Raw genomic sequence first — 21064 nt, 5'->3', positions numbered from 1 at the left:
ATTTGAGGATGCTCCCTCTAAACAGAGGACATCAATCTGATACTACTGCAGGAAAACTTCAGAGTCAGAACAGAAAGCTGCTGAAGTTTTGAGGAATTAAATGATGCCACAAGTGAAAGACTCTTTTTGAGTGGAATAAACGCTTTTATGAGCTCTGTCATCCTCTCATCATTGTTTCAATCATTTTCAGGCTCTAAACATATAAACTGACAGTGGGAGAAGATGCCGGATTTAGCGCCAGATGTACAATTAGAGCTGTTGTACAAATAAAGCTTTAAATAACATGACCGCTACCTGGTTAACATATGATGAAGCAGTAAAAATTAGAACTGACAGTATAAGACGAGCAAATCTCCAGCGAGAGCAGTCGACGTATTTCTGGCTACTCTACGAATCATTTCAGCACGAATCGTTTATTAACACAATTAAAAAGGCCATTTTGTTAATAAAACACAAGTTTGAAGTTATAAAATTAATAAAAAATTAATATCTGACTGTGTAAGGACTCCAAAACATATGTTCGCTAAAGATCGTGAAAAATTCACAAAGTTGCAGAATAAAAACACAACAGCTGCAAAGTGTGCCGAGTGCAAGTCTGAAATATATATATATATATATATATATATATATATATATATATTTCAGACTTGCACTATATATATATATATATATATATATATATATATTTTTATTTTATTTTATGTAGTCTAATTTTTTTAGGCTGAACATTTATTTATCTATATTTTTCAAAATTACCATAACTACCAGTAGTAATGGTACTTTGACTTTAGATCTTAACAGCGTTTCCCTGGTAATGGTTAACAAATAATCATGTAAACTGTTTCCTGTGTAAACTTCAGACTCCCTTAAACTTCACTCTCTTGCAACAAAGATGGCTGGAACTCTGACTTTTCTTCTCGTTAGTTCTCTGCTGCCGGGTGAGTGAAAGAAACTCAAAATCTACTTTGCTGAAAACATGATTAAAGTTGATAATAATAATACACTATTGTTAATTTAAATCATTTACTTAAATTATCTGACATCACTATTCAAGATGAATGTGCAGTAAAGTACCAAGGCTTTTTATTGATGAGATATTTAACAGTAAAAGTGTTTTGTATTAGCATCTGAATTTAATACTGAGTCGCTGTAACATGATAAATATGAAGGAAGAGATGAAACTGTTTGGGTTTTTGTTGTTATTGTTGTTTTTTATTATTGTGTTGTGTTTCAGGTGCACTGTGTGGAACGTTCAACATTAAAATGCCACAGAATTTAAATGTTTTGAGGGGATCCTGTGTGACCATCCCCTGCTCCTTTAATGCAAGGGGGGGATTTGAAAATCACTTAGATGATTCATGTAAAGCATATTGGAGTGATTCATCTTCATTTATCAGTGAAAATGCAAAACTAAAGCCAACTAAAGAAATGACAGGAGACTTAACAAAGAAAGACTGCACCACAACTTTCAATAATACACGTCTCCTTCAAAGTGCTAAATACTATTTCAGACTGGAGTGTGATAATCCACTGAGATTCACTTTTACCAAAGCTGGTGTAGATATTTCACTCATAGGTAAGATATTTTTTTTTCATCCATTTACTGACAATTCATGAACAAATTACACTTGTGGAACTGCTTTGAGCTTGCTCTGAATTCACTGGATTTTACTCAGCATATAAAAACTGAAACTGCTGCTCACTGACTGACCAGAATGTCTGCCCACCAGCTGCTCCTCCCTCACCGACTCTGACTCCATCCACACTGGAGGTGGAGGAGGGAGCCTCAGTGAGTCTGACATGCTCTTCTCCAGCTCCGTGTTGGTCTCATCCTCCAGCTCTGACATGGAGCCCTAACCTGGGTCAGAGTCAGGAGACACTGCAGGAGAATCAGGACAAAACTAAAGTCAAGACCTCTGTTATGAATTTCAATGCTTCTCACCTCCACCATGGAAATAAAATCTCCTGCACTGCTGTCTACCAGAAACAAGATGGTAGCCCTGATGTCACTGCTGAAACAAGTTTGACTCCTGATATTTCATGTGAGTTTATTTTTCTCTTCTAAACTGAAATCGTAATGATTTACTTTTCTTGACTTGGATTAAATTACACAAAATGATACAGTTACAGTTATTTTATCAGTATGCCATAACAATGTCTGAGTTTTATAAAATATAATGAAAGCTTTTAAAGTTTGAATTTAATGATTATTTAATGATTTATGTGTTTTTTTGTTAGCTCTGCTTTTTAGCTTTAGGATGTCTTCAAAACTGACAATAAAACAAAACTACATTTAGTGAGTCATGTTGGACAGTTGTTTTTATTTTAAACAGCAGTTTTTCATTTACATCCTATGATAACATTTTCTCACATTATCATATTTCTAAATTAACTCACGAGCTTGTCAGAGCTTTCAGATTCACTCTAAAGGTCGAACAAGAAAGTAGAATTGCAGAAACGTTTTACTTTTGACATTTGGCTTTCTGGTCTGTAATAGGATGATCTATTAATAGTTCCGTTAAAATGCAAAAGGAGCTGTGATGTGTGATTTACATAATGTTGTGATATTTTGATACCATGGTAGCATTTACAGGATATTGTTTTATAGTGATATTATACAGGAAAACTGTTACTCAATAAGGCCCATTTACTAGTTGTTTTTCTCTTTCTCTGTGACCCAAGAATTAATGTGTAAGAATCACAGGATGGTACCTCAAGGTCGAAAACACCACAGAGATCACTTCCTTACTCCCATCCTCCCTTCTTTATCTCCTAGAAAAGAGCTTGTTAAAGGCCAGGTGGTTTGTTTCAGAATTCACTAATGAAAGAACTCTGTATTCTATGTCTAGGAGTGTATTTTGCTGGAATGATCATAAATTGTAGCTGAACTGATAAACTACACAAAGGATACTTCTTTGCTCAGAAGGCAGGAAGACGTTTCCTTATTTGGTCTGTACCGGTTTGAACTGAGAACCTGCTGACACACGAACCTTTTTTTTCCTCTATATAAACTGTTGTATACTGAATAAACCTTTGAGTTGATTTTGGAAGAGCAACCTGAAGCAGTTTCTATGTCATTTTGTTCTCCCAAGCTACTCCCGGCGCTGTAACTAACCTGCTGAACGGCATACCTGAGCTTACTTTGAATAATTAATTTTATACAGAACTCTGCTTATCGGTGCTCACGCCTTGGAGGAAACCCGATCCATGGAGAAACCCGGGACGGAGATTTCTTTCACATAATATTACATTTAACAAATTATCATTGTACTGATTTTTAGATTCACCCAAAGATGTACAAATTTCAGTCAGTCCCTCTTGTCCAGTACCAGAGAACAGCAATATGACTCTGACCTGCAGCAGTAATGCCAACCCAGCAGTAGAAAACTACACCTGGTACAGAGCTGATGGAGACCAGGAGACTTTTATTAGGACAGGAATCAGCTTAAATATTAAAGTGTCCAGAGACAAAAGAAGATTTTTCTGCAAAGCTGAAAATGAGATCGGGGTTGGACGTTCAAACCTGACTCACCTTGATGTTCAGTGTATGTATCACACAATTAAAATATTTTAAGGTTTAAGCATAACTTGAGCAGCTATAATATATGCATGGTATCATTATTCATTGCAGATTGTGAAACACAGTGTGGATTTTACAGTAGAGTCCTTCCTTGGGTCCTTGCTGGTGTGTTTTTCAGTGTCAGCGTGATCTGTGCAGCTTTCCTTTGGTATGTTTTAAAACTGGTTGTTGATTAAAACTAAAAGTCCTGCAGATGTTTCCATAAAATATTTTTCAATAATTGTTTTGTATTCTTCTAGCAAAGTACAAAAGAATGTGAAGCCACAAGAAGAGGACAGAACTTACACGTCACTGAATCGTAGAAATGTTGGCTCTTCAGAGTATGATGCCATTAACACAACTCCAAAGTGACCTTCACTGATCCTTCAGGATATATCTAATTTTGTTTTATTTTGTGTTTCTAGGGAAATAATTCTCAGTCACACTTCTCTTTATTAAATGCATTTAATAGCCACTGAGCGCTTATTCATCAGTTTTTTAAAGGGTGCTGGAGTTGCTCAGTTTAGTGGGATTGAGCAAATCCAGCAGAAAATGCTTCCTAAAGCTTTGATACTGACTATAATCCTGTTTGTTGATAATGTAAATTTATATTAAACTTAACAGGTTATAGTGTTTTTCTTTGGGGTTTTTTTTTTTATATATATATGTTCATTTTGCATTCGATGTGAAAAAGCTGGGGCAGGGACATGATTATCAGTAGGTCACATAAGCTTTTAACAGCACTGTTTAGAAAATAGAGACATTAGTGATCTACACGGCTGCTCTTTTCTACGTTTAAGAGAAAGATCTTGAATAGTTAAGATGCCTTGTCAGACCAGCCACATATTAGTTTCCTGTAAATTTGCCCTGTTATCAGTATTTATGTTTCTCACACATGAATGTTTGATTAGTTCCTCCTCAACCAAGTTTATTGCACTAAATGTTTAGAGTAAGATGTCCTGTCACCCGAATGCCATTCATGCACAACTGAACCTTGTACCACCAATATTACCAGAGGTGTGGACTCGAGTCACATGACTTGGACTCGAGTCAGACTCGAGTCATTAATTTTATGACTTTAGACTTGACTTGAAAAAATGTTCTAAGACTTGTGACTTGACTTGGACTTTTACACCAATGACTTGAGACTTGAATTGGACTTGAACCGGTTTACTTGAAAAGACTTGATATTTTACCCCAAATATAAAATTTAACATGCATATTATATAGAGATTGAAAATGTGACGTCATTCACGGGTAGAACCGCAAAGGATTCTGGGAACTCGTGGCAAGCGGTACTAGCGCACGCAGGCTTTCAATTAAAATCAGTTATACAGCGATAAAAAGAAACACAAAAATGTCAAGAAGCTGTTGTATTATTAACTGCAATAGCCGGTCGCATGACAGCCACGGGAAGCCGACGGGTAAAGAGATCGGTTGTTATCGGATTACGTCGTTGAAGAGAAATTGTTCAAGCCATGTTTCCGAAGTAACAAAGAGGCGACGGATGGCCTGGATTGCAGCCATTCAAAGATCAAATATAACGTCCCAGAACACTCCAGCTCACAGGTTAGTCTGCTCCAAGCATTTACACGAAGGTCAGTGTTTTTTAGTAGTTAATACGTCATTTTCATAACATAATTGGTGATATAGGTTACAAGCAAGTCTGGCGCTGAACAGAAATTGTCGCGCTATGCTCCTTTATTTATTGTGCATAAATAGTGAATTGTCCTGACACAATATTGTGTTTCGCTTCTGTTATTATGGTACATTGACAAAAACATATACTTTTATTCACAGGATAAAACAGGTTTTTTGTATCACTAATTGCCCAGTACGATTACAGCATACAATATTGTTGTCACTGCTACATTTCTGTGATGCTACCAGAAATTATTTCCACTACTAATTAATTACCGTTGAGCTCAAAGGTCCTATTAATAAACGGTTAAGGAATGTATATTTATGATGACGATTTGTGAGACTGGTAAACTTATGATACTTACGATGGTCTTTCGTTCGACACGGTGCATTTCAAGGTCCTGCACCCATCCGTCGGTAAACTGTACCTGGGCTTGTTGCAGTGACCGGAAGTTACTAAACTTCATGAGTGTATGCACTCACTCCAAGAACCGTATGATTATAAATATGCATATAAATATGCTAAGATGAGTTAGCTGACTTCATCTAACTAGCAAATGTTGTCCAGGCTATGTTGGTGATACAGGTTTTTTTTAATGTGTATGATATTTTTGTCATGCGATTTTAAAGCCGGTCCTACAACCGCATCCAAGAATAACATGCAGCTTATCTCAGAACTGTCGGTGAAAATTATTCTTGGAGCTAGGTTTAATTGAGCTGCATTTTAAAGAGGTGCAATTTCACAATTTGTGTATATTTTCTAAGTTCACTATTTTGTCATGTGTTGAGAAAAACACAGATTTTAAAATTACATGGTCTAATATTTACATTTAGCATATAACTGCAACATTATTTTTTCGTTTTTTTTTTTTTTTAAAGACTCGAAAGGACTTGAAATTCAAAGTTTCAGACTTGTGACTTGACTCGGACTTTTACACCAGTGACTTGAGACTCGACTCTGACTTGCCTGACATTACTTGAGACTTGACTTGAGACTTGAGGATAAAGACTTGAGACTTACTTGAGACTTGCAAAACAATGACTTGGTCCCACCTCTGAATATTACCACAGCAAATGAATAAATTGAACAGTTCAACAGTTTTTATTTTATACCATGTTAAATGTTTTCCATGGGTAACCATGCATAGTAGTATGTTTAGTAGATGTATTATTAATTATATATATCGACAGAATAAAAGAGGAAATAAAACTTTTAGCTGGTGTGTGTTTGTGTGTGAATTCTACTGAAAAAGTTCTTATTTCCCCTTCTAGATATTGTAATGCCTGAAATCGTCAGAGTGCATTAAACAGTTCTTAATATGGACACTAGTTGCTGTCACACTGTCTCTTTTGCAACTAAGGTTTCAACTTCCTGCTCTGATATCGGCCCCTCCTCCACCTCCTCCCCTGACAGCTGTAAGACTGACTCTCCTTCCACAGTGTGGAGTAAAATCCTTTCTGCCAAAACCTACCCTCTGCTTCCTGAAGTACGGACACTGGTTGAAAATATGAGGTCTCATATTTTCAAATATGAAGTTTCAACAGAGTGAGCAACAGAGTGATAATATCTGAAAAAAAAGATCAGTTACGTCTTGTGGCCATAAAATGTTGAAGCCTCAATTTCATAATTTTTAAAGAAAGTCCACATCCTCTGTTAGCCCCTGCAAATGTAGCCTTAGAAGAAATCCCATGATGTCCCTTTGACAGTACAGCAGCAGTCACATAGATTGCATAAACGGTGCTCGGCGTGGAGGCCTCAGGCTCATGTCCCGACAGAGAACAAAAATTTATTGCTGGATCTTACAGATTGAATCTCCACTATGAGACTACATCCACAGATAAAGACAAAACCTTGACTGATGAAGCGTAGCGAGGGAAATATGTACCTAACCAAAGTCTACTTGCACATGAATTGACAACCTGATGAATACTTTCATGAGAAAGTTGCAGTTTCATTCAGCTTCATCCTTATTCAGATGCTAAAAGTGAAGATCTTGGTTAGGATCAATCTTCATTTGTAAATAAACGTTCTCAGTGTTGATACAGATACAGATCCTCCCTCGGTGACGATCACCTGTCCATCACCCTTTTCATTTCCACCTCAGATACTGAACTTGACTTTAAAGCACTTGTTAAAGCCCCAAAACGATGACACAAGAAAACAGAGCTGAAAAACTGAAGATGAAGTAATCAAAATACAAGCAAACTACTAGGCTGCAAGCATAAAAAGAAAATGGATGAAGAAGTGCTATTGCAGCTGTTTCGGACTGAAACAGTCCTGCCGTGGTCATCCTGCATCACAGCATCAGTCTGTAGTTATCACTGCAGGTGATGATCTCCAGAGTGAATCAAAAGTTGTAACTTCTCCATCTGTGGCTGTAGTTCAGGAGGTAGCATAGGTCGTCTACTAATCGGAAGTTTGTGGTTGCAGACTGGCTGCTCCAGGCTGCATGTAGACTTGGGCAAGATACTAACCCTGAGGTGCTCTCCAATACATTCATCAGGATGTGAATATAAGATAGAAAGCACTTGTGCAAAAAAAGTATATAAAAATCTCTTTGTATGAATGGGTGAATGAGGCCAGCTGTATAAAGCTCTTGGAGTGCTCAGAGTGCAAAAGTGCCGGATAAAAACCAGTCATTTTACCATCTTCTTTGTCTAATCCTCTTGAGTGACGTGGTCTGTGTGTGAATCCTTTTGGAGCAGCCACAGTTGCTGCAGGTGTCCTGAATTGATTGGTGGGTTTTCTCTTCTGCTGAGAGCCTTCTGCTGATAACATGTGAGAGAAGAGCAGGTGTGAGAAAACAGAATCCATAAATCATGACAATAGTTTGATTTTTGCTGTGATAATGACATTTAGATGATTACATTGTCTGTCATTAAAATTGGATGTAGCAGGAAGCCTGGATGTCAGATGTCCTGATGGAGACAGACTGTCACACCCGACTGGGTCACTGAAAGCTGTAATGCTCAGAGAGTGATCTGCTCAGCTCTTTCATCCATTTATTAATATAATCACTGATGTTGTATTTCATAGACACAAACTCAACAGAAGCAGCTCAGCCTGTCTCAGGCAGTGTTGAAGTTCACCTTTATCACCTTTATCACAGACACAGCATCATCTCCATCATCACCATACAGATGATGTAATGACCTCTTAGCAGCTTAGTGCATGTTATTTGAGTCACATTAATAGAGAGGAATAAACGCTTTTATGAGTTGTATCATCCTCTCATCATCTCATACATCGTTTCAATCATTTTCAGGCTCTAAACATATAAACTAACAGTGGGAGAAGTCACCAGAGTCGTTTACACAAATAAAACAGCTGTAAACAGCATTAATGCTACCCGGTTAACACAGCACACTGACCAACATTGTACATGATGAGTTACAAGCAGTAAAGTGAATAACTCAGACGAGAGTTACTCACTTTACTAACCCAAATACAAGTTATTAATGTGGAGTGATTGCAAATGTTTACAGCAGTTTCTATGTTGCAGAGATCGTGGAAAGAAAAAAGGTGACAGTCACTTCTGGTCATGTTCACACTCACTGTGTCTTTTGTGTTAGTTCCTCATTTTACATCTTTTTTGAACACTTCCTTAAAAACCTCACATCCAAAGAACTGACTGCTCGACAAACATCATGAAATATTGTAAGCTATCACATTTTCACTATGATACGAATATCAAGGTTTTATGAAAATATGATGTGATTTTCTGTAGTTCTTTGATTCACAGATATTTAGATGAATTGTCATATTTTTGACGTTTGTAGAAAAATGAATCCAAAGAAAATTAAAAACTTTATGAGACTATTAAGACATGAATTCACGGTCTTTAGTAGAATTTTTCAGAAATCAGAAACATAAATTATGTTTAATTGTTGAAGAATATTTTTAATAAATTGTATAACTGCTTTAGACTTACACCTTCCTCTTTCTTCTCTTTCATCATTTAATGTTTAAATTTTGTGAAATCAACACTGTATGTATATACTCTAATTCTTTCAAGGCTGAACATTTATGTATCTATATTTTTCAAAGTGACAATAACTAGCAGTAGTAATTTGGACCTTACATGACATCTTAACAGCTTTTCCTTGGTTAACAAATAATCATGTAAACTGTTTCCTGTGTAAACTTCAGACTCCCTTAAACTTCACTCTCTTGCAACAAAGATGGCTGGAACTCTGACTTTTCTTCTCGTTAGTTCTCTGCTGCAGGGTGAGTGAAAGAAACTCAAAATCTACTTTGCTGAAAACATGATTAAAGTTGATAATAATAATACACTATTGTTAATTTAAATCATTTCCTTAAATTATCTGACATCACTATTCAAGATGAATGTGCAGTAAAGTACCAAGGCTTTTTATTGATGAGATATTTAACAGTAAAAGTGTTTTGTATTAGCATCTGAATTCAATACTGAGTCGCTGTAACATGATAAATATGAAGGAAGAGATGAAACTGTTTGGGTTTTTGTTGTTATTGTTGTTGTTTTTTATCGTGTTGTGTTTCAGGTGCGCTGTGCGGAATGTTCAACGTCAATATACCACAGAAGATAAATGTTTTGAGAGGATCCTGTGTGAACATCCCCTGCTCCTTCGATCTAGACAACACGTATGATAAGAACTTAGATAATTCATGTAAAGCATATTGGAGTGATTCATCTTCATTTGACAGTGAAAATGCAAAACTAAAGCCAACTAAAGAAATGACAGGAGACTTAACAAAGAAAGACTGCACCACAACTTTCAATAATGCAAGTTATCTTCAAAGTGCTAAATACTATTTCAGACTGGAGTGTGATAATGCACTGAGATTCACTTTTACCAAAGCTGGTGTAGATATTTCACTCATAGGTAAGATATTTTTTTTTCATCCATTTACTGACAATTCATGAACAAATTACACTTGTGGAACTGCTTTGAGCTTGCTCTGAATTCACTGGATTTTACTCAGCATATAAAAACTGAAACTGCTGCTCATTGACTGACCAGAATGTCTTCCCAACAGATGATCCTCCCTCACCGACTCTGACTCCATCCACACTGGAGGTGGAGGAGGGAGCCTCAGTGAGTCTGACGTGCTCTGCTCCAGCTCCATGTTGGTCTCATCCTCCAGCTCTGACATGGAGCTCTAACCTGGGTCAGAGTCAGGAGACACTGCAGGAGAATCAGGACAAAACTAAAGTCAGGACCTCTGTTATGAATTTCAATGCTTCTCACCTCCATCATGGAAATAAAATCTCCTGCACTGCTGTCTACCAGAAACAAGATGGTAGCCCTGATGTCACTGCTGAAACAAGTTTAACTCCTGATATTTCATGTGAGTTTATTTTTTCTCTTCTAAACTGAAATTACAATAATATACTTTCTTGACTTGGTTTAAATTAGACATAAAATGGTCAGTCAATTACAGTGATGTTATGAGTATGCCATAACAACGTCTTTGGGTTTTATAAAATATAATGAAGACTTTAAAAGTTTGAATTTAATTTCATACTTTAATTTCATACATGCAGACTTTACACTGATGTGTGATCGTCTTAACGATGTACGTTTTTCTTTTGTTAGCTTTGTATTTTACTTTAGGATGTCTTCAAAACTAACAACACAAAACCACATTTAGTGAGTCATGTTCCACAGTGGTTTTTTCTTTAAACAGCAGCTTTTCATTTACATCGTATTTTAACGTTTTCTTACATTATCATGTTTCTAATTTAACTCACGAGCTTGTCGGAACTTTCAGATTCACTCTGAAGCTCGAACAAGAAAGTAGAATTGCAGTTTTATTTTAGACATTTGGCTTTGTGGTCTGTAATAAGTTCTATTAATAGTTCAGCTAAAGCGCAAAATGACCTTTGATGTTTGATTTACGTAATATTACATTTAACACATTATCTTAATACTCATTTTTAGATTCACCCAAAGATGTACAAATTTCCATCAGTCCTTCTGCTCCAATATTAGAAAACCAAAAAGTGACTCTGACGTGCAGCAGTAATGCCAACCCAGCAGTAGAAAACTACACCTGGTACAGAGCTGATGGAGACCTGGAGACTTTTATTGGGACTGGAAGCTCTTTTAATGTTACTGTTTCAAAAGTCAAAAGTACATTTTTCTGCAAGGCTACAAATGAACTTGGATTTAAACGATCAAGCAACCTACAAATAAATGTTCAATGTATGTATTAATTAAATTAATTTTCCATATTTACTCTTTACATATCCCAACTAGAATTCTATTAATAGGATTGAAGGATGTGCAATACATGAATTGTTGTAATGAAACTAAAGCAGTAACTGATCTTTGGGGTGGAGTTAAATAATGAGACTGACAATAATCACATTACAAGTAGTTAATTTAATTTAAGTATTGGTTATTAAAATTAGGAATTCCTGACAGCCACATTGTTAGGCACATAGTAAGAAGAACTAAAAAAAATTCAAACTTTCTTCAAATAGCTCTAAATCTTTCATCAATAAATCAGTTAAAGTTAAATACAGAAGAAAAGGTGATTTCATTTGACATGAACAGAGTCTTCAGAAAGAAAAGCCAAGAAAAACAACTTGTCATTTTTACTCTTCAGTTTCTGCTTAAGATGAAACCTTTATATTGGTGTGGTTTGCTCTCTGCTTTTAGAGGTACAATATTGTGTTTTGCACTCAAGAGTATTTAATATTATTTTAAAAAATATCTTTTGGGGTGCTAATGTATTACATATATTCACACTTACTCTGTAAATAAAACTGTCCTAACATTTCAGTCTGCATGTTTCTGTGCTCATTTTTTCAGATTCACCTAAAAACGTCACAGTTTCAGTCAGTCCTTCTGGTCCAGTACCAGAGAACAGCAACGTGACTCTAACCTGCAGCAGTAATGCCAACCCAGCAGTAGAAAAATACATGTGGTACAGAGCTGATAGAGACCAGGAAAATTATATTGGGACAGGAACTAGTTTAAGTACTAAAGTGTCCAGAGACAGACGAAGATTTTTCTGCAAAGCTGAAAATGAGATCGGGGTTGGACGTTCTAACCTGACTCACCTTGATGTTCTGTGTATGTATCACACAATTAAAATATTTTAAGGTTTAAGCATAACTTGAGCAGCTATAATATATGCATGGTATCATTATTCATTTCAGATTGTGAAACACAGTGTGGATTTTACAGTGGAGTCCTTCCTTGGGTCCTTGCTGGTGTGTTTTTCAGTGTCAGCGTGATCTGTGCAGCTTTCCTTTGGTATGTTTTAAAACTGGTTGTTGATTAAAACTAAAAGTCCTGCAGATGTTTCCATAAAATATTTTTCAATAATTGTTTTGTATTCTTCTAGCAAAGTACAAAAGAATGTGAAGCCACAAGAAGAGGACAGAACTTACATGTCACTGAATCGTAGAAATGTCGGCTCTTCAGAGTATGATGTCATTAACACAACTCCAAAGTGACCTTCACTGATCCTTCAGGATATATCTAATTTTGTTTTATTTTGTGTTTCCAGAGAAATAATTCTCAGTCACACTTCTCTTTATTAAATGCATTTAATAGCCACTGAGCGCTTATTCATCAGTTTTTTAAAGGGTGCTGGATAATATGTTCATTTTGCTTTCGATGTGAAAAAGCTGGGGCAGGGACATGATTATCAGTAGGTCACATAAGCTTTTAACAGCACTGTTTAGAAAATAGAGACATTAATGATCTACACGGCTGCTCTTTTCTACGTTTACGTTATAGTTAAGATGCCTTGTCAGACCAGCCACATATTAGTTTCCTGTAAATTTGCCCTGTTATCAGTATTTATGTTTCTCACACATGAATGTTTGATTATTTCCTCCTCAACCAAGTTTATTGCACTAAATGTTTAGAGTAAGATGTCCTGTCACCCGAATGCCATTCATGCACAACTGAACCTTGTACCACCAATATTACCACAGCAAATGAATAAATTGAACTGCTCAACAGTTTTTATTTTATACCATGTTAAATGTTTTCCATGGGTAACCATGCATAGTAGTATGTTTAGTAGATGTATTATTAATTATATATATCGACAGAATAAAAGAGGAAATACAACTTTTAGCTGGTGTGTGTTTGTGTGTGAATTCTACTGAAAAAGTTCTTATTTCCCCTTCTAGATATTGTAATGCCTGAAATCGTCAGAGTGCATTAAACAGTTTTTAATATGGACACTAGTTGCTGTCACACTGTCTCTTTTGCAACTAAGGTTTCAACTTCCTGCTCTGATATCTGCCCCTCCTCCACCTCCTCCCCTGACAGCTGTAAGACTGACTCTCCTTCCACAGTGTGGAGTAAAATCCTTTCTGCCAAAACCTACCCTCTGCTTCCTGAAGTACGGACACTGGTTGAACATATGAGGTCTCATATTTTCAAATATGAAGTCTCTCAAATTGAAAAAACTATTGGCTTAACCCTTTGAGGTCCTCACCAAGAAAAAAGCAATGGAAAGTTTTTTTTGTTTACATTTCTTATTGATTTAATACAGTTGAAAAAAATCAAATAAAGGGCCAAATTATAATTAAATTAATAATAAAATCTATCCAGGGCATTGGATACAGTTTATTTCTAGTAGCATGCCAGTGAACATTGCTGTTTTCATTCCATCAAAGGAAAGTATTATATCAAACAACAAAATACATAGTTTTTTCATCTGCAAATGTGAAAAATGTGCTACAGCACAAAGTACTCACATTCAGGCCACTTCTGATTGAAAGCTACTGTGCAACATCAGTTTTGTTTAACTGTTAACTTGGTTCAAACACAGCCAGGTGGAACCCTTTTGAGAGCCATCGGTTTCTGGTCCAGTAGAGCACAGTCCCTCTTGTAGACCAGGTTCAAGTCAAGGATGTATCAGAAAAGTGGAATATGCCATCTCCTTAACTTGTAACTTATAACTTCTCTTATACAGGTGTAATAGCATGTCAGAAAGTTTAATTCCTCCCACTTGCTAATTATATACAGGGATGAGTGATGGGCATGGAATGGTGATCTTTGCATTGGACACTTTGCTCCACCGTTTGACCGATGAAAGAGGCGTGAACCCACAGGCATTGTTTAAGAGGTTGACACATTTCTTGTCAAACCATTTCACTGCAATCCGACCTTCATCAGACCTGTAATAACAGGCTCCTTGGCCCTTCTTCATCAGGTCTTTGTCTGCCATCAGGGGAGCTCCACCAGTGCAGTTTGGTCATACAGTACCAATGCACCTGACACCCAAGGAGGTGTGCAAGTTCTGGACCAAGCTGAAACTTGTGAAGAACTGAGGTTCTTTTATGGGTTTGCAAAGTGCTTTTTACAACTTTGGCCCCTTAGAGGTAGCTTCTGTTCCTTTTCACTCAGGGGAGCATTGAAGAATGTAGACCCCGCCTTGATACAGCAGTCGTGGATGATGCCAGATGAACTTGCTTGGCAGAACAATTTAAAGCCCCACTCATCTGGTTTGTTGGCAATATACTGGTGGAGAGTGCCAACCCTTGTGGCTTCATATGAAACCAAGACCTCAAACACACTGTGTGTTGAAGGTGGGTGGTATCATGAAATGGTAAATGGCCCGTATTTGTATAGCGCTTTACTTAGTCCTTAAGGACCCCAAAGCACTTTACACATCCAGTCATCCACCCATTCACACACAGGTGATGGCAAGCTACATTGTAACCACAGCCACCCTGGGGCGCACTGACAGAGGCGAGGCTGCCAGACACTGGCGCCACCGGGCCCTCTGACCACCACCAGGAGGCAACGGGTGAAGTGCCCAAGGAGACAACGACCAAAACTGTCCAAGTCGGGGCTCGAACCGGCAACCTTCGAATTACAAGGCAATCTCCCAACTCTTGAGCCACGATCGCCCACGTGAGTATCATGCCACAGAACCATGTGATTTTTAGCCATATAATTGTTTAGCGTCCATATAGTACTTGTTCAACATGAAATTATAATTTTGAAAACTTAGTAATATTAATTTACCAGCTACTGTAATTTGGTTAAAAGGTAATCTGTTGTGATATTTGTGATTTCCACATGTTATTCTTGATTTTTACAATATTTACTAATATTAACTCAGAAAGTTACAAAAATGACTTACTGAGGAAATTATTTCAGCATATTCTTGCTGTGCTAACACTTAATGTGATTTATCAATAGCAATGGATATACAAAATGGGTCTAGTGGTCTGATTTTATGGCAAATAATCAATTTTAATAACATTTAGGTTATGTTAGCATTAGCACTATAAAGGGACAAATCAATCGTTTGGTTGACTACTTTTTAAAAAAATGATTCAACATTTAATTTCACTGTTTTTAATGCTGTCAAGTGACATCCATCTTTTTAGTAAGTCCTCTAACACTATCATACATCAAAAAATTATATCTTCCTACCTATGTTTCATCAAAAACACTCAAAATATGTTGTTTTTGTTTCTGACTTCCTGGTTGGGAGAGGTGTAAGAAGAGCCAACAGTTTTTATTCACAGTGCCTTCTGGTGGATTTTTTTGGCATTACAGATGTAAACTAATTGGTAGAAAAGACTGAACAAGGTAGGTCAATTTCAGTGAAAGCCTCAGTTAGATATAGGGCCTGAAAATGTGCTCTACCAATTGGTTGACCGGAACGCTAAAGGGTTAAAAAATGGCAACTTTGACACTTGCCAAAGAGCTCATCTATTGACATCACTCCCTTGCTGATCAGTGGCATGTAAGCTATTGATGTCACATTTTCTTGATTATTTTCACTTGTATCCCCATCTGAATAGGCAATAAAAAAGGAACTGATACCAGATTCTACCTAATGGAAAACTTTAATAACTGAATAGACTATAGTCAAGCCAAGTAGGTGCAAGTGGAAAGAGGCCAAAGTGTCACAAAAAGATGAAGCAGAGGCAGGTTGGCATTTTGGATGATACTATATTTGCAGCTGTTGGTGTGTGACTGTTGTGAAAGTGTGAATGACAAAGACATTTAATAATTTTGTATGCATATCAGAGAATTTAAAAAAAGGTTTTATGTGAATAACCTTCTGTAACAGATTGATCAACCAGAAAAATCACCAGTGTCCTGTTTGGTGATACTATATGAACACTCTGCCTCCTAGTGTCAGCTTGTGTTGTTACCACCAAAGAATGATACATGAAGGACTGCATAAAATGGAGCTGGAGAAATAAATTGAATTCAGCTTTTGTCAGTGTGGGATGGTGTTGAGGAGCAGGAGCCTGGACATCAGAGATGAGAGGTGAGGCAGACAGGAAAACCTCATGCCTCAAACCTGAGTATTACCTGTAGGCTGAATCACCTGATGGGCTGGAGCTAGAACACAGGGAATTCCAAGGCATTCTCCTCATTCCCTATGTCCACCTCTGGGCCCTTGAAGGCCGAGTCCTCATTTGAGGATGCTCCCTCTAAACAGAGGACATCAATCTGATACTACTGCAGGAAAACTTCAGAGTCAGAACAGAAAGCTGCTGAAGTTTTGAGGAATTAAATGATGCCACAAGTGAAAGACTCTTTTTGAGTGGAATAAACGCTTTTATGAGCTCTGTCATCCTCTCATCATTGTTTCAATCATTTTCAGGCTCTAAACATATAAACTGACAGTGGGAGAAGACGCCGGATTTAGCGCCAGATGTACAATTAGAGCTGTTGTACAAATAAAGCTTTAAATAACATGACCGCTACCTGGTTAACATATGATGAAGCAGTAAAAATTAGAACTGACAGTATAAGACGAGCAAATCTCCAGCGAGAGCAGTCGACGTATTTCTGGCTACTCTACGAATCATTTCAGCACGAGTCGTTTATTAACACAATTAAAAAGGCCATTTTGTTAATAAAACACAAGTTTGAAGTTATAAAATTAATAAAAAATTAATATCTGACTGTGTAAGGACTCCAAAACGTATGTTCGCTAAAGATCGTGAAAAATTCACAAAGTTGCAGAATAAAAACACAACAGCTGCAAAGTGTGCCGAGTGCAAGTCTGAAATATATGTATATATATATATATATATATATATATATATATATATATATATATATATATATATATATTTCAGACTTGCACTATATATATATATATATATATATATATATATATATATATATATATATATATATATATATATATATATATATATATATATATTTTTTTTTTTTTTTTTTTTTTTTTTTTTATGTAGTCTAATTTTTTTAGGCTGAACATTTATTTATCTATATTTTTCAAAATTACCATAACTACCAGTAGTAATGGTACTTTGACTTTAGATCTTAACAGCGTTTCCCTGGTAATGGTTAACAAATAATCATGTAAACTGTTTCCTGTGTAAACTTCAGATTCCCTTAAACTTCACTCTCTTGCAACAAAGATGGCTGCAACTCTGACTTTTCTTCTCGTTAGTTCTCTGCTGCAGGGTGAGTGAAAGAAACTCAAAATCTACTTTGCTGAAAACATGATTAAAGTTGATAATAATAATACACTATTGTTAATTTAAATCATTTACTTAAATTATCTGACATCACTATTCAAGATGAATGTGCAGTAAAGTACCAAGGCTTTTTATTGATGAGATATTTAACAGTAAAAGTGTTTTGTATTAGCATCTGAATTTAATACTGAGTCGCTGTAACATGATAAATATGAAGGAAGAGATAAAACTGTTTGGGTTTTTGTTGTTATTGTTGTTTTTTATTATTGTGTTGTGTTTCAGGTGCACTGTGTGGAACGTTCAACATTAAAATGCCACAGAATTTAAATGTTTTGAGGGGATCCTGTGTGACCATCCCCTGCTCCTTTAATGCAAGGGGGGGATTTGAAAATCACTTAGATGATTCATGTAAAGCATATTGGAGTGATTCATCTTCATTTATCAGTGAAAATGCAAAACTAAAGCCAACTAAAGAAATGACAGGAGACTTAACAAAGAAAGACTGCACCACAACTTTCAATAATACAAGTCTCCTTCAAAGTGCAAAATACTATTTCAGACTGGAGTGTGATAATCCACTGAAATTCACTTTTACCCAAGCTGGTGTAGATATTTCACTCATAGGTAAGATATTTTTTTTTCATCCATTTACTGACAATTCATGAACAAATTACACTTGTGGAACTGCTTTGAGCTTGCTCTGAATTCACTGGATTTTACTCAGCATATAAAAACTGAAACTGCTGCTCATTGACTGACCAGAATGTCTGCCCACCAGCTGCTCCTCCCTCACCGACTCTGACTCCATCCACACTGAAGGTGAAGGAGGGAGCCTCAGTGAGTCTGACATGCTCTGCTCCAGCTCCATGTTGGTCTCATCCTCCAGCTCTGACATGGAGCCCTAACCTGGGTCAGAGTCAGGAGACACTGCAGGAGAATCAGGACAAAACTAAAGTCAAGACCTCTGTTATGAATTTCACTGCTTCTCACCTCCATCATGGAAATAAAATCTCCTGCACTGCTGTCTACCAGAAACAAGATGGTAGCCCTGATGTCACTGCTGAAACAAGTTTAACTCCTGATATTTCATGTGAGTTTATTTTTTCTCTTCTAAACTGAAATCGTAATGATTTACTTTTCTTGACTTGGATTAAATTACACAAAATGATACAGTTACAGTTATTTTATCAGTATGCCATAACAATGTCTGAGTTTTATAAAATATAATGAAAGCTTTTAAAGTTTGAATTTAATGATTATTTAATGATTTATGTGTTTTTTTGTTAGCTCTGCTTTTTAGCTTTAGGATGTCTTCAAAACTGACAATAAAACAAAACTACATTTAGTGAGTCATGTTGGACAGTTGTTTTTATTTTAAACAGCAGTTTTTCATTTACATCCTATGATAACATTTTCTCACATTATCATATTTCTAAATTAACTCACGAGCTTGTCAGAGCTTTCAGATTCACTCTAAAGGTCGAACAAGAAAGTAGAATTGCAGAAACGTTTTACTTTTGACATTTGGCTTTCTGGTCTGTAATAGGATGATCTATTAATAGTTCCGTTAAAATGCAAAAGGAGCTGTGATGTGTGATTTACATAATGTTGTGATATTTTGATACCATGGTAGCATTTACAGGATATTGTTTTATAGTGATATTATACAGGAAAACTGTTACTCAATAAGGCCCATTTACTAGTTGTTTTTCTCTTTCTCTGTGACCCAAGAATTAATGTGTAAGAATCACAGGATGGTACCTCAAGGTCGAAAACACCACAGAGATCACTTCCTTACTCCCATCCTCCCTTCTTTATCTCCTAGAAAAGAGCTTGTTAAAGGCCAGGTGGTTTGTTTCAGAATTCACTAATGAAAGAACTCTGTATTCTATGTCTAGGAGTGTATTTTGCTGGAATGATCATAAATTGTAGCTGAACTGATAAACTACACAAAGGATACTTCTTTGCTCAGAAGGCAGGAAGACGTTTCCTTATTTGGTCTGTACCGGTTTGAACTGAGAACCTGCTGACACACGAACCTTTTTTTTCCTCTATATAAACTGTTGTATACTGAATAAACCTTTGAGTTGATTTTGGAAGAGCAACCTGAAGCAGTTTCTATGTCATTTTGTTCTCCCAAGCTACTCCCGGCGCTGTAACTAACCTGCTGAACGGCATACCTGAGCTTACTTTGAATAATTAATTTTATACAGAACTCTGCTTATCGGTGCTCACGCCTTGGAGGAAACCCGATCCATGGAGAAACCCGGGACGGAGATTTCTTTCACATAATATTACATTTAACAAATTATCATTGTACTGATTTTTAGATTCACCCAAAGATGTACAAATTTCAGTCAGTCCCTCTTGTCCAGTACCAGAGAACAGCAATATGACTCTGACCTGCAGCAGTAATGCCAACCCAGCAGTAGAAAACTACACCTGGTACAGAGCTGATGGAGACCAGGAGACTTTTATTAGGACAGGAATCAGCTTAAATATTAAAGTGTCCAGAGACAAAAGAAGATTTTTCTGCAAAGCTGAAAATGAGATCGGGGTTGGACGTTCAAACCTGACTCACCTTGATGTTCAGTGTATGTATCACACAATTAAAATATTTTAAGGTTTAAGCATAACTTGAGCAGCTATAATATATGCATGGTATCATTATTCATTGCAGATTGTGAAACACAGTGTGGATTTTACAGTAGAGTCCTTCCTTGGGTCCTTGCTGGTGTGTTTTTCAGTGTCAGCGTGATCTGTGCAGCTTTCCTTTGGTATGTTTTAAAACTGGTTGTTGATTAAAACTAAAAGTCCTGCAGATGTTTCCATAAAATATTTTTCAATAATTGTTTTGTATTCTTCTAGCAAAGTACAAAAGAATGTGAAGCCACAAGAAGAGGACAGAACTTACATGTCACTGAATCGTAGAAATGTCGGCTCTTCAGAGTATGATGCCATTAACACAACTCCAAAGTGACCTTCACTGATCCTTCAGGATATATCTAATTTTGTTTTATTTTGTGTTTCCAGAGAAATAATTCTCAGTCACACTTCTCTTTATTAAATGCATTTAATAGCCACTGAGCGCTTATTCATCAGTTTTTTAAAGGGTGCTGGAGTTGCTCAGTTTAGTGGGATTGAGCAAATCCAGCAGAAAATGCTTCCTAAAGCTTTGATACTGACTATAATCCTGTTTGTTGATAATGTAAATTTATATTAAACTTAACAGGTTATAGTGTTTTTCTTTGGGGTTTTTTTTTTTTATATATATATATGTTCATTTTGCATTCGATGTGAAAAAGCTGGGGCAGGGACATGATTATCAGTAGGTCACATAAGCTTTTAACAGCACTGTTTAGAAAATAGAGACATTAATGATCTACACGGCTGCTCTTTTCTACGTTTACAAGAAAGACCTTGA

At 36.4% G+C, this 21064-nt stretch overlaps 2 protein-coding genes across 2 annotated transcripts; both read left to right on the top strand.

Annotated features, from left to right (window-relative positions):
• Positions 1 to 892: 892 nt before the first annotated feature.
• LOC113031538 (B-cell receptor CD22-like) lies at positions 893 to 4615 on the top strand. Its single transcript, XM_026183688.1, has 6 exons — positions 893 to 938; positions 1235 to 1576; positions 1731 to 2042; positions 3282 to 3545; positions 3632 to 3728; positions 3820 to 4615. The coding sequence occupies exons 1-6, from the start codon at positions 893 to 895 to the stop codon at positions 3929 to 3931; spliced, it is 1173 nt and encodes a 390-aa protein (XP_026039473.1). The 3' UTR covers positions 3932 to 4615.
• A 5266-nt stretch (positions 4616 to 9881) lies between these two features.
• LOC113031535 (sialic acid-binding Ig-like lectin 14) lies at positions 9882 to 20894 on the top strand. Its single transcript, XM_026183684.1, has 8 exons — positions 9882 to 10066; positions 10221 to 10532; positions 17549 to 17626; positions 17923 to 18264; positions 18419 to 18730; positions 19971 to 20234; positions 20321 to 20417; positions 20509 to 20894. Exons 1-8 carry the CDS (start codon positions 9919 to 9921, stop codon positions 20618 to 20620), a joined length of 1665 nt encoding a protein of 554 aa, XP_026039469.1. The 5' UTR covers positions 9882 to 9918; the 3' UTR covers positions 20621 to 20894.
• The last annotated feature ends 170 nt before the right edge of the window (positions 20895 to 21064 follow it).

This window comes from Astatotilapia calliptera, chromosome 11, assembly GCF_900246225.1.
Source record: "Astatotilapia calliptera chromosome 11, fAstCal1.2, whole genome shotgun sequence".
Taxonomy (NCBI): domain Eukaryota; kingdom Metazoa; phylum Chordata; class Actinopteri; order Cichliformes; family Cichlidae; genus Astatotilapia; species Astatotilapia calliptera.
Note: the sequence above shows the minus strand (reverse complement) of the source record. Positions and strands in the feature narration are given on the sequence as shown.

Bases quoted from the DNA above. Each gene is read 5' to 3' on its own strand.
- LOC113031535 (XM_026183684.1), top strand. From the start codon at position 9,919: ATGACAGGAGACTTAACAAAGAAAGACTGCACCACAACTTTCAATAAT. The intron at 10,533-17,548 runs GTGAGTTTATTT...TGTAAACTTCAG, and splicing joins TTTAACTCCTGATATTTCAT to ATTCCCTTAAACTTCACTCT. The intron at 18,265-18,418 runs GTAAGATATTTT...TCTGCCCACCAG, and splicing joins TGTAGATATTTCACTCATAG to CTGCTCCTCCCTCACCGACT.
- LOC113031538 (XM_026183688.1), top strand. From the start codon at position 893: ATGGCTGGAACTCTGACTTTTCTTCTCGTTAGTTCTCTGCTGCCGG. The intron at 939-1,234 runs GTGAGTGAAAGA...GTTGTGTTTCAG, and splicing joins CGTTAGTTCTCTGCTGCCGG to GTGCACTGTGTGGAACGTTC. The intron at 3,546-3,631 runs GTATGTATCACA...TATTCATTGCAG, and splicing joins GACTCACCTTGATGTTCAGT to ATTGTGAAACACAGTGTGGA.